The sequence below is a fragment of the Scyliorhinus torazame genome, chromosome 4, assembly GCF_047496885.1.
Source record: "Scyliorhinus torazame isolate Kashiwa2021f chromosome 4, sScyTor2.1, whole genome shotgun sequence".
NCBI lineage: Eukaryota > Metazoa > Chordata > Chondrichthyes > Carcharhiniformes > Scyliorhinidae > Scyliorhinus > Scyliorhinus torazame.
In genome coordinates, this window is record NC_092710.1 from 241,825,697 (window position 1) to 241,841,322 (window position 15,626).

A 15,626-nucleotide genomic window follows, 5' to 3' on the forward strand; every position below is an offset into this window, starting at 1 on the left:
TTTTTGAGAGGGGTGTAAGGATGTTGTGGCTGTTTGCTGTTGCCGCGGTTGGTTTTGGTTTTTCTTCTTTCTTATGTATATATTTGAAAATGCTTCCAATAAAATATTTAAAGAAAAAAGACTGTGAAAAGATCAATTCACTCCAGGCATGATTCCATGAAGAAATCAGGTTAGTCATCTTTCAAACAAAACTTTATTGTGAATAACAATATTAAACCTGTTTAACTTCAAACCCGAAAAGAACAGCCACACCCGTACACCTTAAAATTACGATTCAATTTCCCATCAAAAAACAAGATCATACACATGCAGCTCTAAATATAGCTTAAACATGCAGGCCTTAAAGTGATACATGTCTCACAGTGCACATTCTGAGAATCTCTTCTTACTCTATCTGAAGGTCTTCAAATGGCTGCTTCACTTGATTTGTTTCAGTCTTTCCCTTGTCTCCGGAGAAGGCTGCTCTGTTTTTAAAATAGTATCTTACTTGGAAAAGGAGTATGGACTCGGAGTCAAGCATATGGGAACTCAATTTCTCTTTTCTCAAACTCATTGCGTTTCTGCCTCAACCTGTGGTCCCAAAAAAAGCAAGAGTTGCCAGATCAGAGATCAGGGACGATCGGCTGGAGAATCAATGTTACCGATGAAATCGGGAGTGGCGCCGCTAAGCGGCATACTCTAGGAGTACGCTGCTGTCATAATATCCACGCATGTATATAATGAAGTGCGGACAGGCAGTGATTGACACACAGGATGACCAGTAAGCACACAGCACAGTGCAGCCAATCACCAGACAGGACACCACCACTATAAAGCCAGAGGGCACTAGGTTTCCCGCTCTCTCTGGACCCAGCCGCTGAGACAGTCCGAGTCCACGAGCTAGCACAGTGCAAACACCATGCGGTAGCTAGTGAGTCTGGTCAGGCTAGTACAAGGTCTCCAGTCAGTTCAGTATAGTGTTGACCCACAGTTAAATATGTATGTTAGTTCTATCGGTCAATAAAACCGTGTTGGATCTTCTACAGTGTAGAGGTCTGTTACTTGCATCGCTGCATCAACTGTAGTCCACACCAAACTGACCTGCCTAACACATCAGCCGCGTGCCGTATCGACAGTTTCAGGATGTTGCCTGAGGCCCTCCCCATAAAGCTCCGCCCCCCCCCAACCGGCCGAGTTCCCGATGGCGTCGGTCACGTGTGCTATCATTTGTCGGGAACTCGGCCTGGCGGCTGTGGACTCAGTCCAGCCCGTCACAGTCGGGGAAGGGCCAATCCGCGGGCAGGGAGGACTTTGGCAGGGGCTGGGGGCACTGTTGGGGGGTGGTCCGGGGCTCGCGAGCCGGCCAAATGGGAAGGCACTATTTTACAGGCCGGGACCACGCGCGGCCGGCGCTCTGTTTCTCGGCGCGGCCACTGTAGACCGCCACCGTGCGCATGCGTGGCCATGGATCCGGCAATTATCCGTGCCGTATCGGCAGTTAGGTCCGGGTGGTCTGCGCTGCCTTCCTGCTAGCCCCCAGCCAGATGGAGAATCGGTGGCTGTTTACGTCAAATTTTTGGTCGTAAAACGCCACCGTTCTCACGCCAGCATCAAGACATAGCTTGAAAATCAGAGAATCCAGCCCCAGACCTCACTTCCAAAAGCCTTTCTCCAGCCACTGTCTCTCTTCACAGCTTCTCACAATATCGCTCAGTGCCTCTCCCCCCACAGCTGTTAAAAAATGTCCCTGAGCTCTCTTAGCTCCTCCCATCACTGACCTCCTCTGCCAGTGTTTAACCCTTAAATTGTCCACTATATTCATAACCCAATTTCTTACAATCGTCCAGTCATCACACCGACGAAGGAAAGAGAGAGGGAGAGTGCGCCTCCATTTTGAGGTTCCCTCGCAGCAACTTTACAAAATCTGAAATAAACAGTCACAGCTGTTGGAATGTCATTGTGGAGGGGAGACCCTGAAATTGGGCATGATGTCCACAAACCAGGGCACTGGCTGGTGGCACAAAATTATGCAAATGCCTACCAGCATTTCTGCTCACATATCAGGGAGAAAATTCTGCTGCATCTCCATTCATATTCCAAAAGGAGAAGATGTAGTTGAGGAGAAGGAGGGGGTCTAAGGTAAACCCTTTGGGGTTTCTTGAGGTGATATTGCATGGGTTCATAGAGACGCCACACAGAATGGCAATATGTGTTTCAGACCACCTTCATAGATAATTCCAAGTGAAAGATTGTCTCGAATAGGGCACTATAACTTTAATATATCTGATCAGCTATAAAATCTGTTTCAGGACACTTTCTCGATAATTTCTAATACAGTTTATCTTTTTCTAAAATGTTTCTAAAAGTGGCATTAGCAGGGGAAAGACAGTGTGATTTTTTTCCTAAATAAAATCATTCACCTTGGAAAGCCATTATTTTCCAGCACAGGTCAATTTAAGACGAGAAATTGATGCTCGGAATCCAACTACTGCAGTTTCAGAAGCATCATGAATTCTCACATCACCAGGGAAGATGTAAGGTTGTCGAGTTACTATTGCTTAAACAAATGAATTAATCAAAAATATTTTCTTTTGGAGAAAGAAGTCAATTGAATTTGATAGAAATTGCTCATGATCCGTGATATTTACCAGTGATGTGAGTCATCCGAGAGTGCCTTTAAGAACTGGATGTTTAAGCAATGTACCTTTAAGAAAACAGTGATGTCATAGAGTGGGTAGAGCTCAGGTCAGCCATTTTGCAGTTTGATTTTGCAGTTTGGTTTCAGTTTTGAAAAGTGCCTGGCTGGTTTTGCTGTGAGCTGATTAAAAGGAGAAAGCCAGTTTGAGACAGCAGCTTGAGAAGTTCTGGTTTGGAAAAGAGCTGGGTGTGTGTCTGTGTTTTGCAGTGAGCTGGATTTCTGCCATGAAAGACTATGCCTGGATCATTTGGGTGATTTAAAGTAAAGCCTTTAACCTGATGTGATTTTGTTTAAAGGTGTTAAGTCTCTTGGAAGTTTGAAGGAACATTTTAAGGAATTATTTACTGTTGCAATATTTTCTGAGTTATCTTTGAAGTAAGGGGAGTTAAGAGATCCAATGTTTATTTAAGATATTAAGTTGAGTTCATGGAATAAACAGTGTTTTGTGTTTGAAAACCCACCTGTCCATAATTGTAATACCACACCTAGGGAACAAGCCGTGTGCTAGGAAAAGCAACAAATCCATTAAAGGGAGAGGTTGGTTGAACTCCATGATACATTTGTGGTTCTAAAAAGCCTCGCCCATAACAATTGGGGGCTCGAGGGGAATAAAAGTCTATCTATTGGATTGGCTTTTGTGAACTTAAAGACAGTGAAGGATTGTTGCTTTTCCGGTGTGGTATTTTAGTTTAAATGGGGAGAGTGTTGTGAACAATGGCTCTTTCAGAGGCTCAGACATTTTTGGGGGTGGTGAATGTTACACGTTACCTTACGGACAGAAATGAAAAACAGACTGTTAGATTTGGCAAGAATATTCGCATTTTGTCAGGTAATGTTAACTGCAAAAGATGAGGTAATTATGGCGGTGGTTAAGCATTTAAAGTTGCCTGAGATAGAGTTTGACTAATTGAAAATGGCAAAAATTCAGTTGCAAATTAAACAAATGGAACATGAGAAAGAATTAAAGTGGCTGGCATACGAGATTGAGAGAGAGGAAAAAGAAAGAGAAGAGAGGACAAAGAAAAGGAGAGAGAAGAAAGGATAAAAGAAAGAATAGCCCTAGCAAAACAAAAAGAAAAAGAAAGGGAGATACAGATCAGGGAAAAAGATAAAGAGAGGGAGTTTGAACTTCAGAAAATGGCCATGAAACATAACAATCAGTAAAAATTGGCAGACGTAAAGGGAAACGTACAGTTGGATGATAGTGATGAGGATAGTGAAAAAGAGTGTCATAGTCGAAGGCTTGGTGGGAATCTATTTAAATATGTCCAAGCATTGCCAAGGTTTGACGAGAAGGAAGTGGAAGCCTTTTTCATTTCATTTGAGAAGGTAGCTAAGCACATGAAATGGCCACTGGACATGTGGGTGTTACTGATTCAAACAAAGCTGGTAGGTAGAGCTAGTGAAGTGTTTGCATCACTATGGGAGGAAGTATCTGGAAAGTATGAGGAGGTGAAGAAATCCATCTTAAGTGCATATGAGCGAGTGCCTGAAGCTTACAGACAAAGGTTTAGAAATTTAAGGGAAGAATTTGGTCAAACATAAATGGAGTTTGAAAGGCTCAAAGAGTAATTTTGATAGGTGGATAAGGGCTTTGAAAATAGACCAAACGTATGAAGCTCTCAGAGAAATTATACTTTTAGAGAAGTTTAAAAATTAAATTCCTGATGTAGTGAGAACTCATGTGAAAGAACAGAGGGTTAAAACTGCGAGATTAGCGGCGGAAATGGCAGATGATTATGAATTAGTTCATAAATCAAAGATTGGTTTCCGACATCAGTTTCAGCCGGTGAGGGATAGAAACTGGGGACATGAGAAATACTCAAGTGGTAAAGGTAAAGGTGATCTGATGGGAGACAATAAAGAGGGTGTACTTCAGATTAAAAAAGAAATCCAGGATGGTGGAAAAGAAATGAAAAATTTCAAATGTTTTCATTGTAATAAACTAGGCCATGTAAAGTCACAGTGTTGGTGGTTGAAGAAAAGCACTGGGAAGGCTAATGTGGTAAAACAGGATAAGACGGTGGGGTTTGTTAGAGTGGGAAAGGAAAGCCCAAGGGAAGCGAAGAGGTGCAAACGATTGTACAGCCTGTTCAAGAAGTAATTGTTAAGAAGGTGCCAGATGTCTTTAAAGAATTTAATTGTGTGGGTAAAATTTACTCATGTGTATCAGGAGGAGCAGGTAAAGAAGTCACAATTTTAAGAGATACATGGGCTAGTCAATCTTTAATGGTAAGTGATGAGGAATTATGTAGTTTGCGAAGAATGGTGCCAGAAAAGGTGGTGACATGTGGAATTCAGGGTGAGAGGAGTAGTGTTCCATTATATAAGATAATGTTGGAAAGTCCAGTGAAGAGTGGTGAAGTGGTAGTAGGAGTAATAGATAAACTGTATTCCTGGACAAGATAGTTTATTTTGGGTGATGATATAGCTGGATCGCAGGTGGGAGTGATGCCTACTGTGGTTGATAAGCCATTGGAAAATCAGTCAACTGAAGGGTTGAAGGACGAATATCCTGGGATTTTTCTGGATTGTCGAGTAACAAGTTCGCAAAGTCACAGGTTAAGACAAGAGGAGAAATCAAAGAGTGAAGATGAAGCTAAAGTGCAATTAACAGAAACGATTTTTGACCAGATGGTTGAAAAAGAACAAGAACAGGTGGAGGGTGAGGTGAATATTTTTAGTTCAGGAACATTGGCAGAGTTACAACAGAAAGATGTAGAAATAAAACGGATATATTAGAAAGCATATACGGAAGAGGAATCTGAGAGTATACCAGAGTGTTATTACCGTAAAAATGATGTCTTGATGAGAAAATGGAGACCTGTTCATATGCAGGCGGATGAAAACTGGGCAGAAGTTCATCAAGTAGTATTGCCGGTAGGGTATAGAAAGGAGGTGTTGCGAGTTGCACATGAGGTACCAGTGGGAGGTCATTTGGGAATAAGGAAAACTCAAGCTAAAATCCAGAAACATTTTTATTGGCCTGGACTACAGAAAGATGTAGTTCAATGTTGTCAATCATGTCACACATGTCAAGTGATAGGGAAACCTCAAGCAGTGATAAAATCAGCGCTCTTAATACCCATTCCAGCATTTAAGGAACCTTTTACAAGGGTCCTAATCGATTGTGTAGGACCGCTTCCTAAAACAAAAAGTGGGAATCAATATCTTTTGACTATAATGGATGTGTCTACTAGGTTTCCAGAGGCCATTCCAGTACGTAATATTACAGCTAAAAGGATTGTGGAGGAGTTGCTTGAATTCTTTACTAGATATGGACTACCCACAGACATTCAATCGGATCAAGGAACTAATTTTACTTCAAAGTTATTCAAAGTTATGGATAGCTTAGGAATAAAACAATTTAAATCAACTGCGTACCATCCAGAATCGCAGGGAGCGTTAGAAAGGTGGCATCAGACATTAAAGACAATATTGAGGGCCTATTGTCAAGATTATCCAGAGGATTGGGATAAAGTAATCCCATTTGTATTGTTTGCAATTAGGGATGCACCTAATGAGTCTACCAAATTTAGTCCTTTTGAACTAATTTTTGGTCATGAGGTAAGAGGACCACTTAAATTGATGAAGGAAAAATTGGTGGGTGAGAAATCGGAAATTCCACTATTGGATTACGTGTCAAATTTTAGGGAACGATTAAATAGAGCAGGTGAATTGGCTAGACAACATTTGAAAATTGCACAAAATGTGATGAAACGGGTAGCGGACAAGAAATCCAAAGTTCGTAGTTTTGCCAGTGGGGATAAAGTTTTAGTGTTGATACCAGTGGTAGGGGAGACTTTAAAAGCTAGGTTTTGTGAACTGTTTCAGATTGAAAGGAAATTAAGTGAGCTGAATTATGTGGAAAAAACACCAGATAGAAGGCTCACCGAGTGTGTCATGTGAATATGCTTAAAAGGTACTTTGAAAGGGAAGGAGAGGAAAAGGAGGTTTTAATGATTCTAACTCAAAGTGACGAACCAAATCCAGATGACTGTGATTTTGACATACCTCAAATTAAATTGGAAAATGAGAATGTTCTTAAAAATTGGGGTAAATTAAGTTACCTTCCAGAGGAAAAACAAACTGACTTGAAAGAGTTATTGATATCACATGGGCAAGTTTGTAGAGATAAATTGGGAAGTACTAAAATGGCTATACATGATGTAAATGTGGGAAATGCTGTTCCTATCAAACAACATCCATATAGACTTAATCCTTTAAAATTGGCACAGGTTAACAAAGAGATTGAGAGTATGCTTAAAAATGGCATAATTGAAGTGGGTTGCAGCCAATGGAGCTCACCCATAGTGATGGTACCTAAACCAAACAGTACCCAATGGTTGTGTTTGGACTATCAAAAGGTGAATGCAGTTACAAGAATGGACTCTTATTCTATCCCACCATTGAAGGATTGCATGGAGAAAGTGGGACAATCTGCTTTTATTTCCACTTTCCAGACATGGAAAGAACATTTAAAACATCGTATGGAGTTCTTCGATCAACTTCAGGTGGCGGGTTTGGTGATGAACCTAGCCGAAAGTGAATTTGGAGAAGCCCAAATCACTTTTCTTGAGGAGTTTCCGATACCCTCATGACAAAGGGAGGCAATGCGATCTCTTACCATGAATGAATTTGATCGAACCTTTGTGCAAAAGTTTTGTGGCGTGATTACTCCACTGATGGAGTTGCTAAAGAAACCTAAAAAATTTCAATGGACAGCGGACTTTCAACAGGCATTTGACTGCCTGAAAGCTGTGATCACCAATGCTCGTGTATTGGAGAATTGCAAGGGACTCTGTGGTCAGATTGAACGAAAGTATCTGATTCTAAAGAGAAATGCCGAGGAGTAGAGGAATGGATGGATCGTGCAGAGACTTTGTTGAAAAAGACTATCAACCATTTTAGTTGGAGGAAGAAGAACAAAGAAAAATGGACTATATTATTATACCTGTTTGCGTGTGTTGTTTTCTTTAAATAAAAATGTATATTTAATGTGTGCATTTCTTAGTGGATGGTGCAAAAGTGAAAAATGAAACCATCTTGAAGTTGATGGGGTTTTTTTTCTTGGGGGGATGTGTCATGCGAGAGTACCTTTAAGAACTGGTTGTTTAAGCAATGTACCTTTAAGAAAACAGTGATGCCATAGAGTGGGTGGAGCTCAATGAGAGATCCAATGTTTAGTTGAGATGTTAAGTTGAGTTCATGGAATAAACAGTGTTTTATGTTTGAAAACCCACCTGTCCATAATTGTAATACCACACCTAGGGAAAAAGCCATGTGCTAGGAAAAGCAACAAATCCATTGAAGGGAGAGGTTGGTTGAACTCCATGATACATTTTGGGGTTCTGAAAACGCCTCGCCCATAACATGTGATTTTGAGTTCAGTCCCAAAACCATTTCTCCAAATTGGAACATGATCTATATTCTTGATACCGTTTTACATTCTCACACACGTGGCATGCGTGTTCACACCAGGAAAACTGATTCCTCACTGAGTAGTGTTTCCTCCATTTGAAGTAGGTCATGTACAAATCTTCATTCCCGTCCAGTTTGTGCAGGTAACCCGCAAGTTCTTTAGCTGAGTGGAAATCATCCACATGAATGAAAGAATCGGCTGGAATGTAATTTTCATAGTTTTTTCTAGATGTCCCCAGGACCACAGGCACGGTGCCAGCACGCAAAGCATTGTAGAGCTTTTCAGTTATGTAATCTTCATGTACTGAATTCTCAAAGGCAAGGTAGAATTTAGAACTAGATATGGTAGGCATCAATTTGTGATTGTCCAGACGTTTCCCGAAGGCTTGACCGTAAGTGTTGATATTAATGTATTTGCGGAATTCATTGTAGAACTTCACTCTGGCATGATTAGTGTTCCAATGGCTTACAACCCAACACACCAGATTGCTTTTCTTAGGCAGTTTAAAATCTAATGGCACTCTGTTTATTATCAGAGACCCATAAGGCGCTTTGATATCTGAATCATGACGATATGTCAAGGTCAGGTTGAAGAAATGGTCGAGTCCAGTCTTTTTTGGAGAGTGGGTAGGTGACTCCAGGTTCATCCAAACCCATTTCTGAAATGTTGGCCGAGGCTGTTTGGGCAGATTGGACAAGTCTCCACTCATGTCTCGGTGATGGAAAAGGACAGCATGAGATTTGTTATAGAGGTTTCTATCTGCAGTTAAACGGCAGTTGAACTCAGATCCACAAGAATTGAGCTCAAATTTTCCACCAAAAGGCCAAAGCCAAATGAGTACAATAGTTTCATTCTTTTCAATAACTTTCACAAGGGGCTTTTTCACACCGAGTATCGATTTGGCAGATTCCAATGGAGTATAAATCCAGTTGGTTGTTGGTTGGACATACAGCAACAACATGGCTAAAAAACAGCCCAAACAGATGGTGGATATTAACAGGATGCGAAAAATCCCTGTATTACCAATTGATGTCATAATGTCTCCTGTGAAGGGAAAGATTAAGACTATTAGGATCCTGGAAGCACAGCTTCTCTTCCAATTAACTGCATCAAGATCCAGAATGTTTGAACACAGCTTTCTGAATGGAATGAGGAAGATTTAGCTTGGAGATATAAGAGAGAAGGTAAAGAGAGTGGAAGAGGAGAAAGCTTAAAATGAGAGTTCAATTTAGGAAAGAAGTGAACAAAAAGAATGAAGAAAAATGATAGTAAGAGGATCTAATCAAACACAGACAACAATGAGCATGATAATGTTGTCAACATTACAATGCACTGTGGAATAAAAGGAAAGAAAGATTTGCATTTATATTGCACCTTTCATAGAGCCATAGGATAGAATTGAAGGTAGATGATGGGGTTACTGCACATCAACTGGACAACGGCCTTCCCTGTGATCAAGGAAACTGGGGCAGAAATTCTGCCTCCTTTAATGCTCTTGGCCAATCAGAGGCGATCAGCTGAGTTTGCTTGGCAGGGCCCCCAGCTAATGTGCAATGAGGCAGGATTAATTAATGGGCTCATAATTTTCAGTCATCATACATGACTGAATTTTGCACTCATTTTGAATAAGCAAGGTGTAGATCTAAGACTGGTGTTTTAAATTTAAATAAAGGGTACGAAGACAGAGCTGGGCAACGTGAACTGGGAACGTTTGGTTGAGCGATAGATGAGTTGAGATGCAGTGGCAGATATTTAAGGAGATATATCATAACACTCAACAAAGATGCATTCCAGTTCAAAAGAATTATTTGAGGAGAAGGATGCGTCATCCATGGAAGTGAGGAAGTTAAAGATAGCAGGGAATTGAAAGAAAACGCATATAATTTTGCTAAGATTAGTGGCAAGTCAGAGGATTGGACAGATATAAGTAAAACAAAGAATGACTGGAAAAGTAATAAGAGAGTAAGCAAGCTAGAAATATTAAAATAAGCATACAGAGTTCCTACAGATATTTGAAAAGAAAAATGGTTGCTAAGGTGGGTGTTTGTCCTCTGGGGGGTGGGCGAGTCTGGTGATTAGTAATGAGAAATATGGAAATGGAAGAAGCACTGGATAGATGTTTTGTGTCTGTCTTCTTTGTAGAAGACACAAATAACATCCCAGAAATAATTGTAAAGCAAGAAGTTGAAAAAGGGAGGAATTGAAATCAATTCGTATCAGGAAAAGGGTACTGAGAAAAATGTTAAAAGCAAAGCTGACAAGTCCCTGGTTCTGATAGACTTCAACCTAGGGTCTTAAAATAAGTGGTTGCAGAGATAGTAATTTTTCCAAAATTCCCTAGATTATAAAAATCTCCCATCTGCTTGGAAGTTTGCAAATGTAAATCTATTATTCAAGAAAGAAGGGAGACAGAAAGAGGAAATTACAGGCCAATTAGTCGAACATCGGCCAGAGGGAAAATGCTAGAATCCATTATTTAGGAGCTTATCTATGGTGATTGTCCCTTCAAGGGCAACACAGCAGAGTAAGGGTCACATGGCCTGTGTGACCAATCGGGACTTAGTGTTTGGAATCCATGGTGAGAAAGGTTCTTCGGCAAAGCAACATTTTGGGAGCTTGCTATAGCCATGAGACTGCTGTCCAATTCTCATTTATAAACACCTTTTGTGTTCACAAATGACATCTGTGAAAGTGCACCTTTACATCTGGTGACGAGGATAAATTATCCTGACACTACCTCTGACCCAACACCTGTGAGTAATATGTTTCAATCGAAGTCTAAGAAAATAAAGTACTCACCAGAATAAACCTATTTGACACCTCCATGGAGGACTGGACACAATAAGTTGAGCGCCTTGGATATGATTTCCAAGCAAACAAAGTGGAGAGGAGATGAAACACAAAGTAATTCTCCTTGTGGAACTCAGGCCTAAAACCTTATTTGCAGTCTTACAGCCCCAAGTGAGACCGACTCCAGATAATTTAGTGAGCTCATGGATTTAATAAATGTTCAATTGCACCCTCAACCATCAATCATACTCCAGAGATTCAAATTGAATTTGAGGGCGGGAGCCGCAAGTGACTTGATCACAACTTACATTGTTAGACTGAAGCAATCATGGAGTATTGTGATTTTGGAGCCAACCTAAACAACATGTTATGGGACAGGTTCATCTGTGGCATGAACAACATCATTCAACACAGATTGCTTCCAGAGGCCAAGGCAAATTTGAAACGAGCAATGGAGATAGTGATGGCCGTGGAAAGTGCTGAAAAAGGTGCATAAGACCTGCAGAGCGCATTAAATGGTGTTGTTCACCAGTTAGGGAAGGAACCTATAGGACACCATGGCACCAAAACCACTGAAATCGCTGTGAAGCAGGAAACAATCTCAGCTACAAGCTACAGAATAGGCAATCAATCTGTAATGCTTAAAATGGAATATTAACAATAATGAGTTAACCACACTCCTGAATCATGTGAGTTTAAGGAGACAATCGGCGAAATTCTCCCCAAACGGCGCGATGTCCGCCGACTGGCGCCAAAAACGGCGCCAATCAGATGGGCATCGCGCCGGCCCAAAGGTGCAGAATGCTCCGCATCTTTGGGGGCCAAACCCCAACATTGAGGGGCTAGGCCGGCGCCGGAGGGATTTCCGCCCCGCCAGCTGGCGGAAATGGCGTTTGTTGCCCCGCCAGCTGCCGCGGAAATGCGGCGCATGCGCGGGAGCGTCAGCGGCCGCTGACAGTTTCCCGGCGCATGCGCGGGAGCATCAGCGGGCGCCGACAGTTTCCCACGCATGCGCAGTGGGGTGAGTCACTTCCTCCTCCGCCATGGTGGAGGCCGTGGCGGAGGCGGAAGGGAAAGAGTGCCCCCACGGCACAGGCCTGCCCGCGGATCGGTGGGCCCCGATCGCAGCCAGGCCACCGTGGGGGCACCCCCCCCGGGGTCAGATCACCACACGCCCCCCCCCAGGACCCCGGAGCCCGCCCACGCCGCCTGGTCCCGCCGGTAAATACCAGGTTTAATTTACGCCGGCGGGACAGGCAATTTCTGGGCGGGACTTCGGCCCATCCGGGCCGGAGAATTGAGCGGGGGTCCCGCCAACCGGCGCGGCCCGATTCCCGCCCCCACCCAATCTCCGGTACCGGAGACTTCGGCGGGGGCGGGGGCGGGATTCACGGCGGCCAACGGCCATTCTCCGTCCCGGCGGGGGGTCGGAGAATGACGCCCAATGTTTTTATTGTCACAAGAGGAATGCAGTCAAGGTCAGCAACTAATTGATCAATCATGATGTTACAAAAATACATTGTGAAAGAGCTTAGCACCAGTGATTCTGCTATTCACTCTCTGTTTAATCTAAAGGCAGGCAAGATAGGTCCTATTGCTGTAATGCTCTGGGTAAATGGGAGGCCTAAACAGCTGGCTTGTAATGCAGAACAAGGCCAGCAGCACGGGTTCAATTCCCATACCGGACTCCCTGAACAGGGGCTGGAATGTGGTGACTAGGGGCTTTTCACAGTAACTTCATTGAAGCCTACTTTTTTAAAAATAAATTTAGAGTACCCAATTAATTTTTTCCAATTAAGGGACAATTTTGCATGGCCAATCCACCTAGCCTGCACATCTTTGGGTTGTCGGGGCGAAACTCATGCAAACACGGGGAGAATGTGCAAATTCCACACGGACAGTGACCCAGAGTCGGGATCGAACCTGGGACCTCGGCGCTGTGAGGCTGCAGGGCTAACCCACTGCGCCACCGTGCTGCCATTGAAGCCTACTTGTGACAATAAGCAATTATTATTATTATTATTAAGATGGAAGTGGATCCGGGCCATTAGTCACTATGATGGATGAGAATTCATTTCAGTACCTAAGTGAAGGAGTCCAACCATTGAACTTCAAGAGCACTTAGAGACTTATATGGGAGAAGCAATAAAAATAAAAGGCATTACAATGGTACTTGTAAGCTATGGACAACAGTCTACCCAACTCCCAGTGATAACAGTGATGGGTGAAGGACCAAGCCTTCTCAGCCGCGATCGGCTCAAAGAAATCAAGTTGAATTGGGCTGAGAGTTTTCAAGTGTGGGAAGGGGGACTGCCCAAACCGAAAAGAAAATACGGGAACGTCTTCTGTGATAAGGGCTACAAGCTAAAGTTTATGTGGATTCAGGGGCGACAGATCAATTATTTAGGGTAAGACCGGTACCTGGGCTGGATTCTCTGTGACATCATGCCGAAATCGCGAAACGCGATCGGCTGGAGAATCGGCTCCGATGCCAAAATCGGATCCAGAAATACAGTACACATCTCATTATCAGCCCTGACGACCGATTCTCCGGGGCCTCAGCAATTCTGCGCCCCAGATGGGCTGATTTCCCGACAGCGTGTTTCTAATGAGCTGTACAAAATTGTGAAGCCGCCGTGCTGGCTGAGGCAACTGCGAGAGGAGGTAGGAGTTGGTGTGGGGAGCACTGCGGCCTCCCGTTTCGGACACTGGCTGTGCTTTCTGCAGGGGTATTTGCTCCTCAATTTCCCGCTGACTATTTGGGGGCCTGTAGTACAGTCCTATCAAGGTGATCTCTCCCTTATTTTTCAGTTCCACCCATATAGACTCAGTGGGCGAACCCTCGGATACATCCCTTCTAAGTACTGCCGTGATGTTCTCCCTAAACAAAAACGCCACTCCCCCTCCTCTCTTACCTCCTGTTCTATCCTCTCTATAGCATCTGTACCCCAGAACATTGAGCTGCCAGTCCTGCCCCTCCCTTAGCCATGTTTCAGTCATAGCTATAATATCCCAGTCCCATGTGCCCATCCATGCCCTGAGTTCATCCGCTTTGCCCGTCAGGCCCCTTGCATTGAAATAAATGCAGTTTAATGTAGACTTTCCTTGCTCTCTGCCCTGCTTTCTCTGGTCATGCTTTACACACTCTCCCTTCCTGCCTTTTGTTTCCGTCCCCACTGACTTCCTACATCGGTTCCCATCCCCCTGCCACATTAGTTTAAACCCTCCCCAACTGCACTAGCAAACACACCCCCGAGAACATTGGTTCCGGTCCCACCCAGATGCAGACCGTCCGATTTGTACAGGTCCCACCTCCCCCAGAACTGGTCCCAATGTCCCAGGAATTTGAAACCCTCCCTCTTGCACCATCTCTCAAGCCACGTATTCATCCTAGCTATCCTGTCATTCCTACTCTGACTATCACGTGGCACTGGTAGCAATCCTGAGATTACTACCTTTGAGGTCCTACTTTTTAGTTTAACTCCTAACTCCCTAAATTCAGCTTGTAGGACCTCATCCCGTTTTCTACCTATATCGTTGCTGCCTATATGCACCACGACAGCTGGCTGTTCACCCTCCCCCTCCAGAATGCCCTGCAGCCGCTCCGAGACATCCTTGACCCTTGCACCAGGGAGGCAACATACCAACCTGGATTCTCGTTTGCGTCCGCAGAAATGCCTGTCTATTCCCCTTACAATTGAATCCCCTATCACTATAGCTCTGCCACTCTTTTTCCCGCCCTTCTGTGCAGCAGAGCCAGCCACGGTGCCATGAACCTGGCTGCTGCCACCTTCCCCTGGTGAGCCATCTCCCCCAACAGTTTCCAAAACGGTAAATCTGCTTTGGAGGGAGATGACCGCAGGGGATCCCTGCACTGCCTTCCTACTCTTCCTCTGTCTGTTGGTCACCCATTCCCTATCTGCCTCAGTAATTTTAATCTGCGGTGTGACCAACTCACTGAATGTGCTATCCACAACTTCCTCAGCATCGCGGATGCTCCAAAGTGAATCCATCCGCAGCTCCAGAGCCGTCAAGCGGTCTAACAGGAGCTGCAGTTGGACACACTTCTTGCAGATGAAGGAGTCAGGGACACCAGAAGGTTCCCTGACTTGCCACATCTCACAAGAGGAGCATGACACGGGTCTGAGCTCTCCTGCCATGACTTAAACCTGAAGTTAAATTTGAACTACACTACACAGCTAAGAGAAAGTCAAAGAGAGAAAAATCACTTACCAGTCACAAGCCAATCGCTTACCTGCTGGCTGTGATGTAATTGCTCCCGAGACTCCCTCACAGGTCTGCTTCTCTGCACCTCCTTAAGATGAGCACCAAATTCCCTTAACTAGTTAATTAATTTACTTAATTAATTGGATTTTTTTATTTTTTTATTTTTTTTGGAAACTCAACTCCAAACACCAAACTCCAAAAAACACAGCCCTCACTCACCTCTTACCCAAACTCAGCCTTACCCAAACTCAGATACACTCTGTTTGCTTCCAGCACTCCGTTTCTAAAGGCTCGTCAGCCACACCTTTTGTATCCTTCCTGATTTACACTCAGCCAAGAGACCTGCTCCCGGAACTGAACTCCCGAAACTAACAGCTGACCTGCAAGGTAAGGAAGCTGTTAAACAGTTAAAAAATGGGGGGGAGGCACCGGAGTGGCAGCCGGGAGAGTAGGGGACATTTTTGAGAGGGGTGTAAGGATGTTGTGGCTGTTTGCTGTTGCCGCGGTTGG

The 15,626-nt window shown here is 43.8% G+C and overlaps 2 protein-coding genes across 4 annotated transcripts in view; both read right to left on the reverse strand.

The window, feature by feature from the left end:
• LOC140410852 (4-galactosyl-N-acetylglucosaminide 3-alpha-L-fucosyltransferase 9-like) overlaps window positions 1-15,626 on the reverse strand; it is a 234,301-nt gene that overhangs the window by 48,219 nt on the left and 170,456 nt on the right. The window contains exon 1 of one of the 3 annotated variants that reach the window (XM_072499558.1): window positions 15,336-15,402. The exons of the other annotated variants lie outside the window; for them this stretch is intronic. The gene's annotated coding sequence lies outside the window, so the exon portion shown is untranslated. Of the gene's footprint in view, window positions 1-15,335; window positions 15,403-15,626 lie in introns of those variants that run through there. 3 annotated transcript variants of the gene reach the window in all.
• LOC140410849 (4-galactosyl-N-acetylglucosaminide 3-alpha-L-fucosyltransferase 9-like) lies at window positions 175-9,343 on the reverse strand. The gene has a single exon (XM_072499552.1). The coding sequence runs from the start codon at window positions 9,133-9,135 to the stop codon at window positions 8,065-8,067; it is 1,071 nt and encodes a 356-aa protein (XP_072355653.1). The 5' UTR covers window positions 9,136-9,343; the 3' UTR covers window positions 175-8,064.

Excerpts from the sequence above, each read along its gene's own strand:
- LOC140410849 (XM_072499552.1), bottom strand. The coding sequence starts at position 9,135 with ATGACATCAATTGGTAATACAGGGATTTTTCGCATCCTGTTAATATCC.